General features: G+C 41.6%; 1 protein-coding gene across 3 annotated transcripts in view; it reads right to left on the reverse strand.

Moving 5' to 3' along the window:
• The window catches only part of ZRANB3 (zinc finger RANBP2-type containing 3), a 471114-nt gene that overhangs the window by 208949 nt on the left and 246167 nt on the right, over positions 1-15998 (reverse strand). For all 3 annotated transcript variants that reach the window (XM_073634288.1, XM_073634289.1, XM_073634290.1), the window contains one exon: positions 2730-2849. In XM_073634288.1, coding sequence (XP_073490389.1) covers positions 2730-2849 — 120 coding nt within the window. The remainder of the gene's footprint in view (positions 1-2729; positions 2850-15998) is intronic.

Here is a 15998-nt window from a genome sequence, read left to right on the forward strand (position 1 = left end):
ACTTTCCAACACAGTTTTAGTAAATATGAAAGAAGGAAAAAGCTCCACTGAAGTTAAAGTCAGGAGGAAAATCCTGTCCAATTAATTCAAAGCATTTCACTACAGACAATGGAGGCAGCCACCTTAAAAGTGATAAAAAAAAACTAAGCAGGAGAAAAGTCGCTTTAAAAAAATTCACCCAAAAGAGTTGCATATTGAACACGTGTTTAAGTGAATTTAGGCCGTCTGTAAAAGCTCCTAATACGCCTGTAATCACCTGTGTGTGCATGGTCACATAGGCCAACGTAGAGGTGCTTTTACAGGCTAAACAAAAAAAAAAAAAAAGAATGCCAAATGCTGGTAAAAGTGGCATTTAAGCCAAGCCACTTCCTGCCCAGGCCAATTTTTAGCCCTGTCACACTTTGAATGACAATTGAACAGTCATATAAACACTGTTCCCATATGAAATTGTTATTTTATGCCCACAAATAGAGCTTTCCTTTGGTGGTATTTAATCACCGCAGGGGTTTTTTATTGTTTTCTAAACAAACGGGGAAAAAAAAAAATTTTTTTTTTCATAGTTTGTTAGGCCCCTTTCACACTTGGGCGGGAGCGGCGTCGGCGGTAAAGCGCCGATATTTTAAGTGGCGCTTTACCGTCCGTATGCGGCTGCTAGTGGGGCGGTGCACCCCCCGCTAGCGGCCGAGAAAGGGTTAAAAACCACCGTAAAGCGCCTCTGCAGAGGCGCTTTGCCGGCGGTATAGCCGCGCCGTCCCATTGATTTCAATGGGCAGGAGCGGTAAAGGAGCGGTATACAATCCGCTCCATCACCGCTCCGAAGATGCTGCTAGCAGGACTTTTTTTACCGTCCTGCCAGCGCACCGCTCCAGTGTGAAAGCCCTCGGGGCTTTCACACTGGAATCAAAGCAGCGGCACTTTCGGGTCGGTTTGCAGGCGCTATTATTAGCGCAATAGCACCTGCAAACCGCCTCAGTGTGAAAGGACCCTTATAAAATTTTGCAAACTGGTAATTTTTCTTCTTCACTGATGTGCGCTGATGAGGCTGCACTGATGGGCACTGACAGGCTGCACTGATGTGGCGGCACTAATGGGCACTGTTAGGTGGCACTGATAGGTTGCACTAATGTAGCGGCACTAATGGGTACTGTTAGGTGGCACTGATGAGGTGGCACTGGTGGGCACTGATGAGGACACACTGATGAGACTGCACTGATAGTGACTGAGAGGTGGCACAGATAGGTGACATTGATGAGGAGGCACTGATGGGCACAGATAGGTGGTACTGATGGGCACTGATTGGCAGCACTGGTGGGACTGCACCGATAATCAGTGCCGATGTCCTTTTAACACAAGCCGGTTATCGGCATTCTTCTTCTCTCCGCACGCTGTCAGCGTGTCTTAGCACAGCAAAGTCACAGTAAACCTCAGACATGAAATATGAACAAAGCATATGCCTCTACAGTGTGTACTTTTCTCAATTAAAAGCACCGAGTGACATTCATGGCTGCTGCTTAATTCTTCTGCTATTAGCATCAATTACTTCTGACTAGTTTTTCTGACACCAAGAAAAAAAAGGTGACATGAGAAGGATTTTCAGCTGATTGACGGCCTCAGCTCTGTTTCTCTGAGTTGCATGAAGCGTAGGGAGGGGGGGGGGTGTGAATCCTTTCCCTCGCTGGAGTGTAACGTCAGCGCTCCACCCCCTTTTTTCTGACAGCTCAGAAGCTTTATAAAGTCTGAACTTTAAACGGCTATAGAGAAAACTGCAGATACACAGATAGAACACATGTAGGAGGATTGTTTCATGTCTGTGTATCACCTGAGGCACTTCACTGGGTATATGGAAGAGTTTACAACAACCACTTTAAAGCACACAACTAAATAAGTACTGTATGCTGAGATTTTTGTTCTGCTTTGAACTAAAATAGTTACATCTAAGTATGTATATATATATATATATATATATGTGTCATACCTGCGGGATCCCCGTGAAGACTGGAAATCACTGCAGTATGAACCGCTTCTCCAGTGATCTCCACTAGCATCTGGTGCTGAGCAGCTGTCCTAATTGTATTGTCAACACAGAAGGTCACCCATTTGGCATGAGCACCATGTAGAGTGGCTTGTGCCAATGAGCGTCAAAGAAATGCCAAATGTTCTTTGACTGGGCGAGGTGGAGATCATGACATCACCACCTTGCCTCCCCACCTCGCTCAATTACGGAATGCTTTGCATTCATTGTGAAAATGCATGTTGTTCCCTGAACGGCACCCGTGCCAAGAGAGCGAGCGACCTTCTATGTTCACAATGCAGAAGGGCAGCCGCTTGGCATGGGATCTGGAATCTAGCGGTGACCACTGGGAGTAGCAATGCCTTCTACAGTGACTTCCAGCTTTCATGAGGATCCCACAGGTATGGTATGGTCCAAGCTGCACTAATGTAAAAATGACCATACCTGGACTTCAGATTTAATTGATCGTATAATATACATATTATCTTTTACAGTTACTAGTAGTTTTTTTTTTTTTTTCTCCATAAAAGTACAATTTTTCTGGCAGGGAGAATTATTACTATTTAAGGAACAAATCTTTTATACAAGAGATTGTTCATACGAAACATCGCTCATACGTCTGGCAAGCCCCGTCTGTGGGTAGGCGTAGCTGGGAGCTCTTCTGTAAATAACAAATCACATGACTGACGCATTTGAATGGAGAGATGGATTAGGTTACCTTGTTCTCTATGGCAGCCTCCGTGCAGGCCTGCAGCATGGAGAGATGGTGTGCAAACACCAAGAACTTCAGCTTGTCATTCTCCAACATCATTTTAATGTAATCCTTCACGGCTCCAGCCTAGGAAATGAACAAATAATTCTCAGTGTCATACTGTGCAATACATCTGATGCAAGGCTGCCTGCGTCTAGTAATCTGCCACAGCTTCAAGATAAGTCAAACGTCGCTTGCTTTACTGTACGGGAGGCAATATGTCAGGGACTGTGCTCTGCGTTATATAATCTTGACATGAACACCAGGCAGGATCATTAATTATAGCAGACCTTCCATGGCAAATGGAAGGTCCTCTTTATTTTGCCAGCCACTGCCCCAACACAAAAAACATTCGTAGACAACCCCCCCCCCCCCCAAAAAAAATAAAATAAAAAAAATAATACTTACCTTGTCTATGGCCTCCCATGCTTGAAAGCTGGAAATTCCAAGAATGTATACTCACCACCAAGTTCTGCCAGGGGGCACGGTGACATCATCCGTGCCTTCCAAAAACATGGGCGGCTGGAGCCAAGGTCGTCCCCATCCCCCCCCCCCCCCCCCGAAAAAGATTTCCTTTACAAAAGCTTTTTCTTGGTGGGCGGTGGGGAGGGGAATAGGGGTTTGGCTAAAAGAAGACCTCCCATTTGCCATGGAAGGTCCACTTTAAGAGGTAACTCCCTTTGTCCAAAAATAAATAAATAAAATTGCAAATAAAAAAAAGCAAGCATATAAAACACAAGTCATATTGTAATGGAATGTTATTAAAGATTACCTTTACTTTTTAATTTACAGTGTTGTCATTTTCTACAAAAAAAGCAATGCAATATGGCTACCTGGAGGCGTTCTGATGGTGTACAGAACACCCCCCCCCCCCCCAGATATGTCACTTCCTGCTTGTGTGATTGGCTCACTGATTTTCTCAGAAGTCTGCACTAAAGATGCAAGTCAGATTTTGGGCATTCCCTGCAACAACAATGCCATTTTTAATGAGATACTCCCAAAAGGAAATCACGTCTATGCGTTTTTTAGTGTATTTTGCAGAAACGCACTACAGGCCAATTAACATGGTTTCCCATGGGACACGGTCACATATGTGTGTTTTTTTCAGCCACTGCATTTTTGGAAAGGGTTAGGGACTTAATTAAATGCAGCACAGTGCGTTTTTGGTTCAATAGACAAAAATGCAGAAACGCGTTTTTTTTAATGCGTTTTTGAGGTGTTTTGCCTTTTTTAATCTGCCTAGCAATTACATCTCCCCTCAAAAAAAGAAATAAAGGATAAAAATGCAAAGTGTCGAAAACGCATGTACAAAAAGAAAAACAATTAGCAAAATGCACCACAAAAAGCACTGCATTAGTTAATCAAAAGCAAACTGCATAGGTGTAAACCAGACCTAAAGGGATGCAGACCCTGCAGTTTTCCTCATTAGAGCCCTGCAGGTGCAGCAGCTGAATATGGCACACTGCCATAGAGGGGTATAATTCCCATTGTGAACAATATAAGACATACAGTACATTCAGCCCCCAAACTCCTGATGTAATGGGAAAGTTTCTATTTTCTTCAGGAAAAGGACAAGGCTTTCACATAAAGAATTTCCTACATATTGATATCGAGAAAATCGGGCAGGTGTCAGACACACAGGTATAATCAATCTGTCAAATGATCCTTTCTGATTAAAGAACTTTCTATAAACAAGCAGGCTCAGATTGGTCCAGAGTAAATGTTTAAATCTTTGCAAGAGCAGGCAACCAAAGTAGTGGTTGTTTCTCCAGGAAAATCCATACCAGCTGATAGATTCCTCACCCAAGAGGGCCTTGGCTGAGAAATGTCTAGAAAGGTTGGGAGTGAGTGCAGACACAGGATTGTCCCCAAATTCAACTGAAACTGTCAGAATGGTCAAAATTCATTCTAGATGGAGGAAAACCACACACGTGCTTCATTTAAAGTCCCAAAATTTCCCCCCCTTTAGTTATCTACTTTAATAGTATTACACTATTGGAGCTTCTTTATTTGTAAGATCATTTTCTGTTACTGGGTGATTGGAATGTCCCACTGTGAGGGGACATTACGGTGAAGGATCCATCCACAATCTCATTGCCCTAGGAGCTTTGTGTTCTGCTTGACTGTTTGACCATCCTAGAGATAGGTGGTCCCGACTATTAGGTAAGAGTCCTTGACTACCGAAAAATTGAAAACTCTGCATCAAGTCACTTAGTGGTGGATATTTATTACTTTTGGACTTTCATCATACTTAAAAGACTCTTTCACATTTATATTTTGAAGTGTTTTTTATTATCTGTTTGCTTTTTTGCACAATGCACTTTATGATGTTTCACCTAATGAACCTCGAGAAATGGACCTCGAGAAAACCTAACAGAGGAGTAACAGAGAGGAGCCATAACTTCATGCGTCTCCAGAGCATTCTGTAGACACAACACTCCTAAACCTTACATAAGGATCAACTTGATGGACTTGTCTTTTTTTTTTTTTCAACCATATCTACTATATAGCTATGTAAGCACTGGGATAATCAATAATGCAGATAGGATCTTCAATCCACAAAGCTGACATTTGAATCTTACCACCACCATGCCAACACCACGCATTACCTGCACCTTGCCATTGGTCACTGGAATTTATGTATTGCCTGTTTTGCCAACTGTAAAGCATGGGAAGAGGCATAACGGATGCCCTCATGGTATGTACAGGCATCTCCCAATACTTGAAGTGATTTCATGTGTGCAGTATTTTATTTTTTTATTTATTTCAGGTACTTGTATAGTGCCGTCAATTTACGCAGCGCTTTACATATACATTGTACATTCACATCAATCCCTACCCTCAAGGAGCTTACAATCTACGGTCGCTAACTTACATTCATACATACTAGGGACAATTTAGACAAGATCCAATTAACCTACCAGCATGTCTTTGGAGTGTGGGAGGAAACCGGAGTACCTGGAGGAAACCCACGCAGGCACAGGGAGAACATGCAAACTCCAAGCAGGTAGTGTCGTGGTTGGGATTCGAACCAGTGACCCTTCTTACAGCTAGGCGAAAGTGCTACCCACTACACCACTGTGCTGCCCTGCAGTATAAAAATATGCTATTGAAAGACGATGCCCTCCTAGCCCAGCCATTAGGAAAAGAGAATGGCCACAAGTCTATGGACACCCTTAATGAGCAATCTAGGGGCGAATGAGTAGTCCATGAAGGATTTTCCCTACAGACTGCAATTGTTATATCCCACACCCCCACCCCCAAAGGTTAGCTAGGGCTACATCACCACTCCCATCCAAAAAACACGCAATTCCTGCACCTCAACACTAGTCACTGGGATTTATGCATTGCCTCGTTTACTGAATGTGAAGCATAGAAAGAGGCATAAAGGGTGTCCCAAACAGACTGCAATCGTTATGTCACCGACTCCACCCCCAAAGGTTAGCCAGGGCTTGAATATCCCCATTCCCATCCCAATACAATGCAGTTCCTGCACCTTGACACTGGGATTTATGCATTGCCTCATTTACTGAATGTGAAGCATAGGAAGAGGTTAAAAGGGTGTCCTAAGGTATAAAGGGTGTGCCAAGGATATGCCATTAATAGCCCAGCCATTAAGAAAACTACAAATCTATAGACACCCTGGCTAAGGAATCTAAAGGTGGGTAATTAGTCCATAAAGGATTTTACCAACAGACTGCAATCGGTATATCCAACAGAAAGAAAGGGTGCCAGGTCACCAGAAGTGATAGAGTCACTTATGTGGTGCCCCTTCTTTCTGTTGCATGTTCTTGAGGGATTCCCATACCTGTAAGAAGCTTCCGGAGACAGCGTATATCATACATGCTGTGTACCAACACTGATTGGACCTTTTTGGATGCAACTACATTTATGGACTTTGGGTTGTCACTTGTTGCCACTAATCGATTTTAGTTTACTACTGCCTGTATGCCAGTGGAGCGCTGACTCAGTGGTGGAATTCAGCCTGTGTCTGCATTTTTGCAATGATTGTATTATTACTACACCCCCCCCCCCCCCAAAGTTTAGCCAGGGCTCAAACCCCCCCCCCCCCTCCCCTCCCCTTACCCCCATGTTAACACCACAGAGTTACTGCACCTTGTCATTGGTCATTAGGATTTATGTATTGCCTCCTTTAGTGACTGTGAAACATGGGAAAAGGTATAAAGAGCGACCCCCAGGGTATGAATGAATGCGTCATAAAATCAATTGCCAGCAAAGCAGAACACCCGAACTTCCGGGATCACGTGGGGAGCGATGGCGGAATTGGAATCCGTGATACCAGAAGTTCGGGTGTTCTGCTTTGCCGGCAATTTATATTTATCTTATATGCGCATACAGATTTTTTATACTTTGAAAGTAGCCATTTGGCTTTCTTATTTCAATAAACCCTACTTTAATAGTATTACACTATTGGAGCTTCTTTATTTGTATGATCATTTTCTGTTCCTGGGTGATTGGGATGTCCCGCTGTGAGGGGAGATTACGGTGAAGGATCCATCCACAATCTCATTGCCCTAGGAGCTTGGTGTTTTTCGCTACTCCGCAGTCTGCTTGACCATCCTAGAGATAAGTGGTCCCAACTATCAGGTAAGAGTCCTTGACTACCGAAAAACTGAAAACTCTGCATCAAGTCACTTGGTGGTGGATATTTATTTATTACTTTTGGACTTTCATCATACTTAAAGGAATCATTCACATTTATATTTTGAAGTGTTTTTCATTATCGGTTTGCTTTTTTGTACAATGCATTTTACGATGTTTCACCTAATTAGTGTGTCATAGCACTATTAGTAGATTATAGGCATGACATATATGTACAGTTTCTTTAACTATGTTGTACAACAACAAAAAAAATTAAATTTAAAATAAAATCAAATACATAATACTGATCCCTTATCATTCATGTGTATATATACAGATCATTCCAAAGCTAACTTGGTGATCTGTTTTCCATTTGACCACCCACCAAGGCCAAGGACACTATTCCCCGCTCACCCTATTTTACTTCATCTCCGTATTGGAAAATGTAAGTAGGAATTGAGCCTTTTTTTTTTTGCAATCTTTGGGTTAGATTCTTATATATCATTAGGGGTTATGGTCTGGACTGGGGACATGATCCAAACTGTCAACGTCACGGGGGCAACAGTTTTATATACTTTTATGTATTAATGTATTTTTTTTATATACAAAATGTCATGAACTTATACATATTATTTTTTGTTCATAGAATACATCTAAAGCTCCTGATGAAGCGTTATTGAACGCGTAACATATAGAGCAAGCTGATCTGAGCTATATATGACACACCGTCTCTTCGTAAGCTTGCTATTATTGATAAGAGTGACATGCTCGATTTTCCGATATTTCCATTCCTTATTCATTTTAATAATTTGAATAGGTAGATGGTGTAGTCGATATACTCATAAGCATTATTTGTGAATGTAAGTCTAATGTGCTTTTTAATTGTATTTTTGTAATAAATATTGAAATATTTTTATAAAAAAGTCTATCCTTGTTATGCCTACGAAGTCCATCAGTTAGAAATTTTTTTCAATTATCTACTATTAGTACCCACTTATAGCTATTGGCTAGCGCAATTTTTTTCTGCTTTTGGTTAATCGCTGCAGTCCTCATTTCACATTATAACACGTTATATTTAAGTGCACTATACGCCCTCTTTTTATGAATAGAACATAAAATATTTTCCCAAATGACTGCAATTGTTGTACAGTATCCCCCAATCTATCCCTGCAGTTTCCACAAGGCTCGAATATCCTCCCACCTCCACTCACAGGTGCAAATATGGACACTATTACCATGCAAGAACAAATATTTCCGGAAACATACACAGCTCATAGTGTGAAAAGTCTACACCAAGACACACTGAGCAAAAAATTTGCAAACATCATAAAAAAAATAATAAATTAATTAATTAAAAAAAGGACAAAGGACAACAACGTGTATCTGTGCAGCTTGTCATGCTCAATACCATCTAAGAAAACCACATCCCTATATTCAGAATTAGGAGAATTTTGTTAAATTGGAAAATTGATACCATTTCTATTTTACTGGCTGCACTTCATTGTATATTAAAGAATAATAGATAAGAATTCAATTTACTATGCAGAAAATACCCAATTGTAGCATGTTTATTTAATTAGGCTATAAATAAGTTTTTGCACATTTAATGCCACTTTCCAATAAATATTACATTTCAAAGTACCGGTTTTCCCAACGAGACAATAAGGACTGAATCTAATAGAAAAAAAAAAAAAAATTAAAAAAATTACAGTACAGTACAGTATCTCGAAGACAAAGAAGGACAAATCTTCAAAACAGGAGTCTCACTTTCCTGTTGGAAATTATTTTTTTTTTGCCTTATGTACCATTTATTATTAAACATTAAGAAGGTACCAGCTCAGCATGTTCCTTTAATTGTCAACTGCTCTATCATTTACATAGCGATGGCTTCGATAACTAATCAGGGAGCTTGGGCAACACTTTTGCAAAACAGACAGCATCCAGTTACACAACATGAAAAAAAAAAAAAAAAAGAACGAACTGCCATTTTGTCCCCAACCAAAAAAAAAACACCGCCCTCCCCAAATAAACATCAATGTGTTCAAACCCAGCAAAAAAAATACCAAGCGTGACACGTTGCAAATCTGGAATTTTAAGGAAACATCCAGATGAAAGCCTTCCGTTCTTCCTTGTCATTTCAACACACACTTAATGTAACATGAAGATAATTAGATTCTGCTGTCTGTTTCGCCAGTCTATACATTCTCATACACGCCGGAGCAATACAGGTATCAATGATGTCATGGATTTTAATTAGTAATGAATAATTTACCGCTTACCGCTGTAACCCACGCAACCCTGGAGACGGCAAAGGCTCTAAATTGACAGGAGACTCTTTGTAAAGCGCATTAACCCCTTCTGCTCCTTAGCGCATTAACCCCTTCTGCTCCTTAGCGCATTAACCCCTTCTGCTCCTTAGCGCATTAACCCCTTAGGGAGGAGGCCAGCTTAATGCTGTGGCTACACCTGAAGCTACGGAGGGGTTAAGTCTGCAAGTCTACGAAAAAAAAACCTTCCACAAAAGGGAGCGAAAGAAAGAAAGAAAAAAAAATGTATTAATAAAGTATTCAGCGTAATGCGCTCATTAAACTGCGCGCTTGAAATATACCATAATTCAGTCCTTGTCCCTTCTCCAACTCTTTCACACTATTTATGAATTCCGTCCCTTCCTAATGATAATTTTATCTGGCAATAACAATGTGTCACTTATTAATAATAGAAAAGTATTTGAAAAAAAAAAAAAAAAAAGTCTTTCATTTATTATTCATGATGTTAAAGTCTATAAGAGGAGCATTTGAAACAATCAAATAACAGTTTAGGGAGAATATCTCGGTGAACCTGGTCAGGCTGGGCGACTGGGATTAGCTGTTAAGGCAGCTCTTCGAGAAGAAATAGTAGGACCTCATGTTTATATAATATTCTCATTTACATACCGCTTTCAGAATATTTCATGGACAGGTAAAAAGGCTTTTAATGCGCTAACACAGTGTCAGGTTTTTTTTTTAGCGCCTTGATGCTTTGCTTTTTTTTTCAAGGGGGTAACATTTATCCGATCTGGCGTTCGGTGGTTAAGCCAAGTTGCGCGATCCTATGAATATCTTATTCATCTCTAAATGAGGTAGACATCTGTGAATTTTTCATGGGCTGTGGAAATTATGTGCAAAGTGAAAAAATCAAATCAAAAGCTTTAGACTGAGTTCTGAGACAATGCTGGTCAGAACGGAGGAGAATAGAGAAAGTGCAATGCCGTAAAACGATATGCTGGTCTACTTTGAAGTCTTTAAGAAGAACTCCTTTGAGGGACAACTGGTGTAAAATAATCTGCTTTTGTGCAAATAGGTTTTAGAACAGTGCTCGGCCCTCTAATGTAAAGGCACAGTCAAGTGGTTGTAAACCTCATACATACGATATGTACAAAGCATATCCCTCTGTAGTGTGTACTTGTCTCAATTAAAAGCACAGGGGGGTTTATTTAATAAGACCCCTTTCACACAGGGGCGTTTTTCAGGCGCTTTAGTGTTAATAAAAGCGCCTGTAAAGCGCCTGAAAGAAGCCTCATCTGCAATCCCAATGTGAAAGCCCGAGCCCTTTCACACTGCCAGCGCCCGAAAAAACGCTGGTAAAGCGCCGCTTAAGACCCCTTTCACACTGGGTCATTTTTCAGACGTTTTTCGGGCGCTGGCAGTGGGAAAGGGCTCGGGTCATCGGCGCACCCAGCCCGGTGGCAAAAACACAAAGTGCTGCAAAGATGCTGCTTGCAGGACTTTTTTTGACACCCTGCCGGCGCAGCGCCCCAATGTGAAAGCACTCAGGCTTTCACATTGGGATTGCAGATGAGGCTTCTTTCAGGCGCTTTACAGGCACTTTTTTTAACGCTAAAGCGCCTGAAAAATGCCCCAGTGTGAAAGGGGTCTCAGTGTGAAAGCACCCAGGCTTTCACATTGGTATTGCAGATGAGGCTTCTTTCAGGCGCTTTACAGGTGCTTTTTTTAACGCTAAAGCATCTGAAAAACGCCCCAGTGTGAAAGGGGTCTAAAGGCAACTCCACTGTGCATTTGGAAGTGCAGTCGCTGTAGATCGGAGGGGGGACATGCAAGGGAAATTAAAAAAAAAAAAAAAGAATTTTTGCTTGCAGATGATTGGATGAAATAAATCAGCAGAGCTTCCCCTCAGATCTACAACAACTGCACTTGCAGTGCACAGTGGATTTGCCTTTAGCAGGGTGGATAAAAAAAACGATGATTAAGCACTTGCGGACCAGCCGCCGCAGTTTTACTGCGGCAGAATGGCACGGCTGGGCGAAACAACGCTATGTTACGTCGCTTTGCCCTGTGGCCACTAGGGGCGCCTGCTGCTTGTCCCCCGGATCCAATGCGAGTGCTCGGCGGGCGCGATGACCGCCGGGCTCACGCGATCGCTCGTGACAAACCAAGAACCGGGATCTGTGTGTAAACACACAGATCTTGGTTCTCTGAGGGGAGAAGAGACTGATCATGTGTTAATACAAAGTATGAACAGCGATCTGTCATCTCCCCTAAACAGTCCCCTCCCCCCTTCAGTTAGAACACACAATAAAACAAATCCTCCTACACAAGTTGTATCTCTGTGCATCAACTAAGGACAATCACTTCACTGGGTATATGTAAAGGTTTACAACCACTTAAAGTGGTTGTAAACCCTCCCTAGTGACTTTTAACTATAGCCTAGAAAAAGGCTTAACTATAGGTAGTGGAAATATCTCCTAAACGTGCGCCGTTTAGGAGATTTTTCACTTGTAGTACGCCAATAAAATAATCGGCCCATGCGCTGTGAAGAAACGGACTTCAATGCTGTTTCTTCCCCTAGTGTGTGCTGTTACTGACCGCATGCGCGGGAGTGACGTCACGCAGCTCCGGCCAGTCACAGAGCTGGGGTCCACGGCCCCCAGAAGGAAGAGGGGTGAAGATGGACGCAGCCTGTACAGGGGACAGCGGTGGATTCGTTTGCAGGTAAGTGTCACATAATGGGCTAGTATGAGATGCATACTAGCCCATTATGCTTTTAATTTGCAGGCTTTGCAGGGAGCAAAAGAGGAAGTAAAACCCATCAGGGTTTACTTCCTCTTTAACCATAAATATCAAAAAACTGTTTTACAGCTCCCTGTAAATCTTTATTGAATAGAAAATGTGTAGTTTTAATGCACTGATATGACGTGAGTAAAGTCAGAGATGATTGACACTAGCTCTCGCTTTGTTCAGAGGGCATCTGCATCCAAGGATCTTTTTTTACTTTACAGATAGAAGTAATTTCATTTGATATATTTAATACTGTTTTATATTAAAACTAAGCTTTTTTGTGAGTTTCTGAGTAAATTTAATCAATCAGCATACTATATCCCGCCCCCATAGTGTTTAACAATAGGAGGACATGGAGGAGGGAGGAAAGGAGGGGAGGAGGGAGGAAAGGAGGAAAGGAGGGAGGGAGGAGAAAGTAACTTACCAATCTGTATACAACCATGTGCGACTCTATAGTCACATGGGCTGCACAGATAAGAAAAGAAGGAAAAGAAGAGGTTAGGCTGAGCATGCTCAGTAGAGGACACCAACTGGTCTACAGAATCTCAGCCTGCAGTGGGGACACAGAGAAGATGGGGACAGACAGTTGAAGGCAGGACCAACCAGGTATATTGCTTTAAATGCTATAGTGGCTTTGTGTGTATGAACACTCTTATATAGCATGTAATGAGAGTTTTTCATAGTCTGGGTTTAATGACACTTTAACCGCTTGTTGACCAGCCGCCACAGTTATACTGCAGAAGGTTGGTTCAGCTGCGCAAATCGCCGTAGGTGTACGTCGGGTTCGTACACGGCTTTCTGTGGGCGCATGCGCACTTGCCAACCGGCCGCCCGTGATCGTTCCCCGCAGAGAAAGAACGGGGATCTGCCAAAGTAAACGAGACAAATCTCCGTTCTGTCAGGGGATGACACAGAGGGCATGTCTTTCTGCTATGCAGGAAGACAGATCTGTGTTTTATCCCAGGTAGCCCATCCCCCACAAAGTTAGTAAACACACCCAGGGAACACAATTAACCTCTTGATCGCCCCCTGATGTGAACCCCCTTCCCTGCCAGTGCCATTAGTACAATGTCAGTGCAAATTTTTAGCACTGATCACTTTAATAATGTCACTGGTTCCCAAAAAAGTGTCAAAAATGTCAGTTAGGTGACCGATATGTCGCAGTCCCGCTAAAATTCGCAGATCACTGTCATTACTAGTAAAAATAAATAAATAAAAATGCCATAAATCTATCCCCTATTTTGTAGACGTGATAACTTTTGTGCAAACCAATCAATATACGCTTATGTTTTTTTTTTTTTTTGTTTTTTTACCAAAAATACAAAATGCGAAATAAAAAATACAAAAGCAGAATACAAATTGACCTGAATCGATAAAGAAATAAGATTCTTTAAATGTTTATATTGGGTATGTTTTAGAGTAGAAAATAAAAAATTGTCGCTGTTTATAGCGCAAAAATATAAAACCCGCAGAGGTCGAATGCCACCAAAAGAAAGCTTTATTTGTGAGGAAAAAAAAGGACATCAATTTTATTTGGGTACAGCATCACACGACCAGGCAATTGTCAGTTAAAGTAACGCAGTGCCGTATCACAAAAAAAATGGCCTGGTCAGTAAGGGGGTAAATACTTCTGGGGCTGAAGTGGTTAGGGCATTTTTTTAAAATAAGGGGACATGCTTTTTTCCATGTTACACATGCAAAATAATTGTCCTTTACTGGCAAGAGGCTTTTTAATAAAACATTGAGACACTCGGCAGGATTCCATGCAGCCTTGCCTGCAAATGGAGATTTAACTTTCTTTCATCCCTCTACTGAATTTTGGCTGTTAATGCAAAGTAAATAACTCTTTTTCTCTTGAAAGAAGAATGAAAAAAAAAAAAAAAAAAAACCCCACCAGGCTCATATTTCCAACCCAGTGTCTGGATAAGGTCCTTGACCACCAAGGCAGAGAGGTAAAATTGATTCCCCCCCCTTACACTGCACAGTGAACTACTTCAATAGCATAGGTTACTGTCCTGCCATTTTTGTACCCTCCTCCTGCTGAAGAGCCCAAGGAAGCCTTCTCCTACACCTTGTTCCAACCCTGCCTCTGCCCTTCAACTGCTTTTGTGTTGTGTATATACAGTATATATAAAAGAAAAATACCAGAACCAGGTATCTGAATTTATGTCAAGAAAAATAACCATGCAAAGAGTTGGTCAAAGCTGAAATTTCAAGCGGTCTTTTAGGAATTCTATTACTTTCCAGCACATATGCGGGGCAGTTCAACATCCATCAGCTCATTATCTTACATGGGAGGGTTGAGTACTTAAAATCAGCTGCGCTGGGATGTACCACATCCCTACCAATCTCTTCAACAAACATCATCGTACAGACTTTCCTGGTGCCACTTGTACCAACACTAAACACAAATACATTATATATACACACACGACAATATAGATCAGGGGTTTCTAAACAATGGGGCAGTTTACGGTCCTTCAAACTTTAGGGGATCAGACTGTGGCCATCAGGAGTAAAAATGTCCCAGAATCAATGGGATTAAACAATCCCCAACAACTGGTGTCATTGGGAGGAATTTTGCCCCATCGTTGATGTAATTGGTAGGAATTGGCCCCATCTTTGGTGACATTGGGCGGAATTGTGCCCTTCACTGGTAAAAGCAAGCAAAGGGCTGGATAAAAGCAAGCCAATGGCCACAGTTTGGACACTACTCATATAGATCATCCCAAAACCACTAGTAAGCCAATCTTACTCTTATCATGCTACTATTACAGGTTCACTATTACATAACAGAATAGAATAAAACATTTTCGACTGTATCGGAATATTTGCCCATCCATCAGCAGGATAGAGGTGGCTTAGATCAACGCGTTTCAAAGGGGGCTTTGTTCGGTCATCAAAATATTTATGATCATGCGCTGCACTTGGCCCCATCCTTCCCAATCATCACTATTATCCTTTTGATAGACTGCCTCCTTGACCAATAGTGAGGCATGGTATGTTAGAGGGGCAGCTTCAGAAACTAAAGTAACTCTTTATCTAGATGTTCCAAGGCTTTGGGGCCAATAAAGACCTTTACAAGGTATATGACTATAGTTAACTATGCATTAAATGGCCACCTTCAGTTTACATCATGTAAGGAGAACACAGCTTCTCCCTCAAGTTTCCGAGAGTCATGATATGGCAGTTGCCCTATTGAGCTGAATTGAGCTGTATTGTCCAGGTAGAACGTTGTTGGTTCTTGGAGGGAACTATCCACTAGACAGGCTACCTAACCTGCTCTGATCGATATCTTTCCACACAGTGAAAACACAATCACGTTCAACCTGAACAATTTTACATATTTATGTATAGAACAATCACAAGAAAGATTTTATTTTTTTATCTGGACCCACTAACCACTAACCCATGCTTTTGTCTAAGCATTATGGTGGCCACACAAACATCCAAACAGTCATTCAATGCGTCTAAATTTATCAAATAAAAGTAACCATTGTTAATTGCCCGTGATGGAATTTTGTGAATTGCGTCTGATCGCTCATAGTAATCTGAGTGTGTGATGAAGAACGGGCCAGAA

Source organism: Aquarana catesbeiana, linkage group LG06 (assembly GCF_042186555.1).
Source record: "Aquarana catesbeiana isolate 2022-GZ linkage group LG06, ASM4218655v1, whole genome shotgun sequence".
Taxonomy (NCBI): domain Eukaryota; kingdom Metazoa; phylum Chordata; class Amphibia; order Anura; family Ranidae; genus Aquarana; species Aquarana catesbeiana.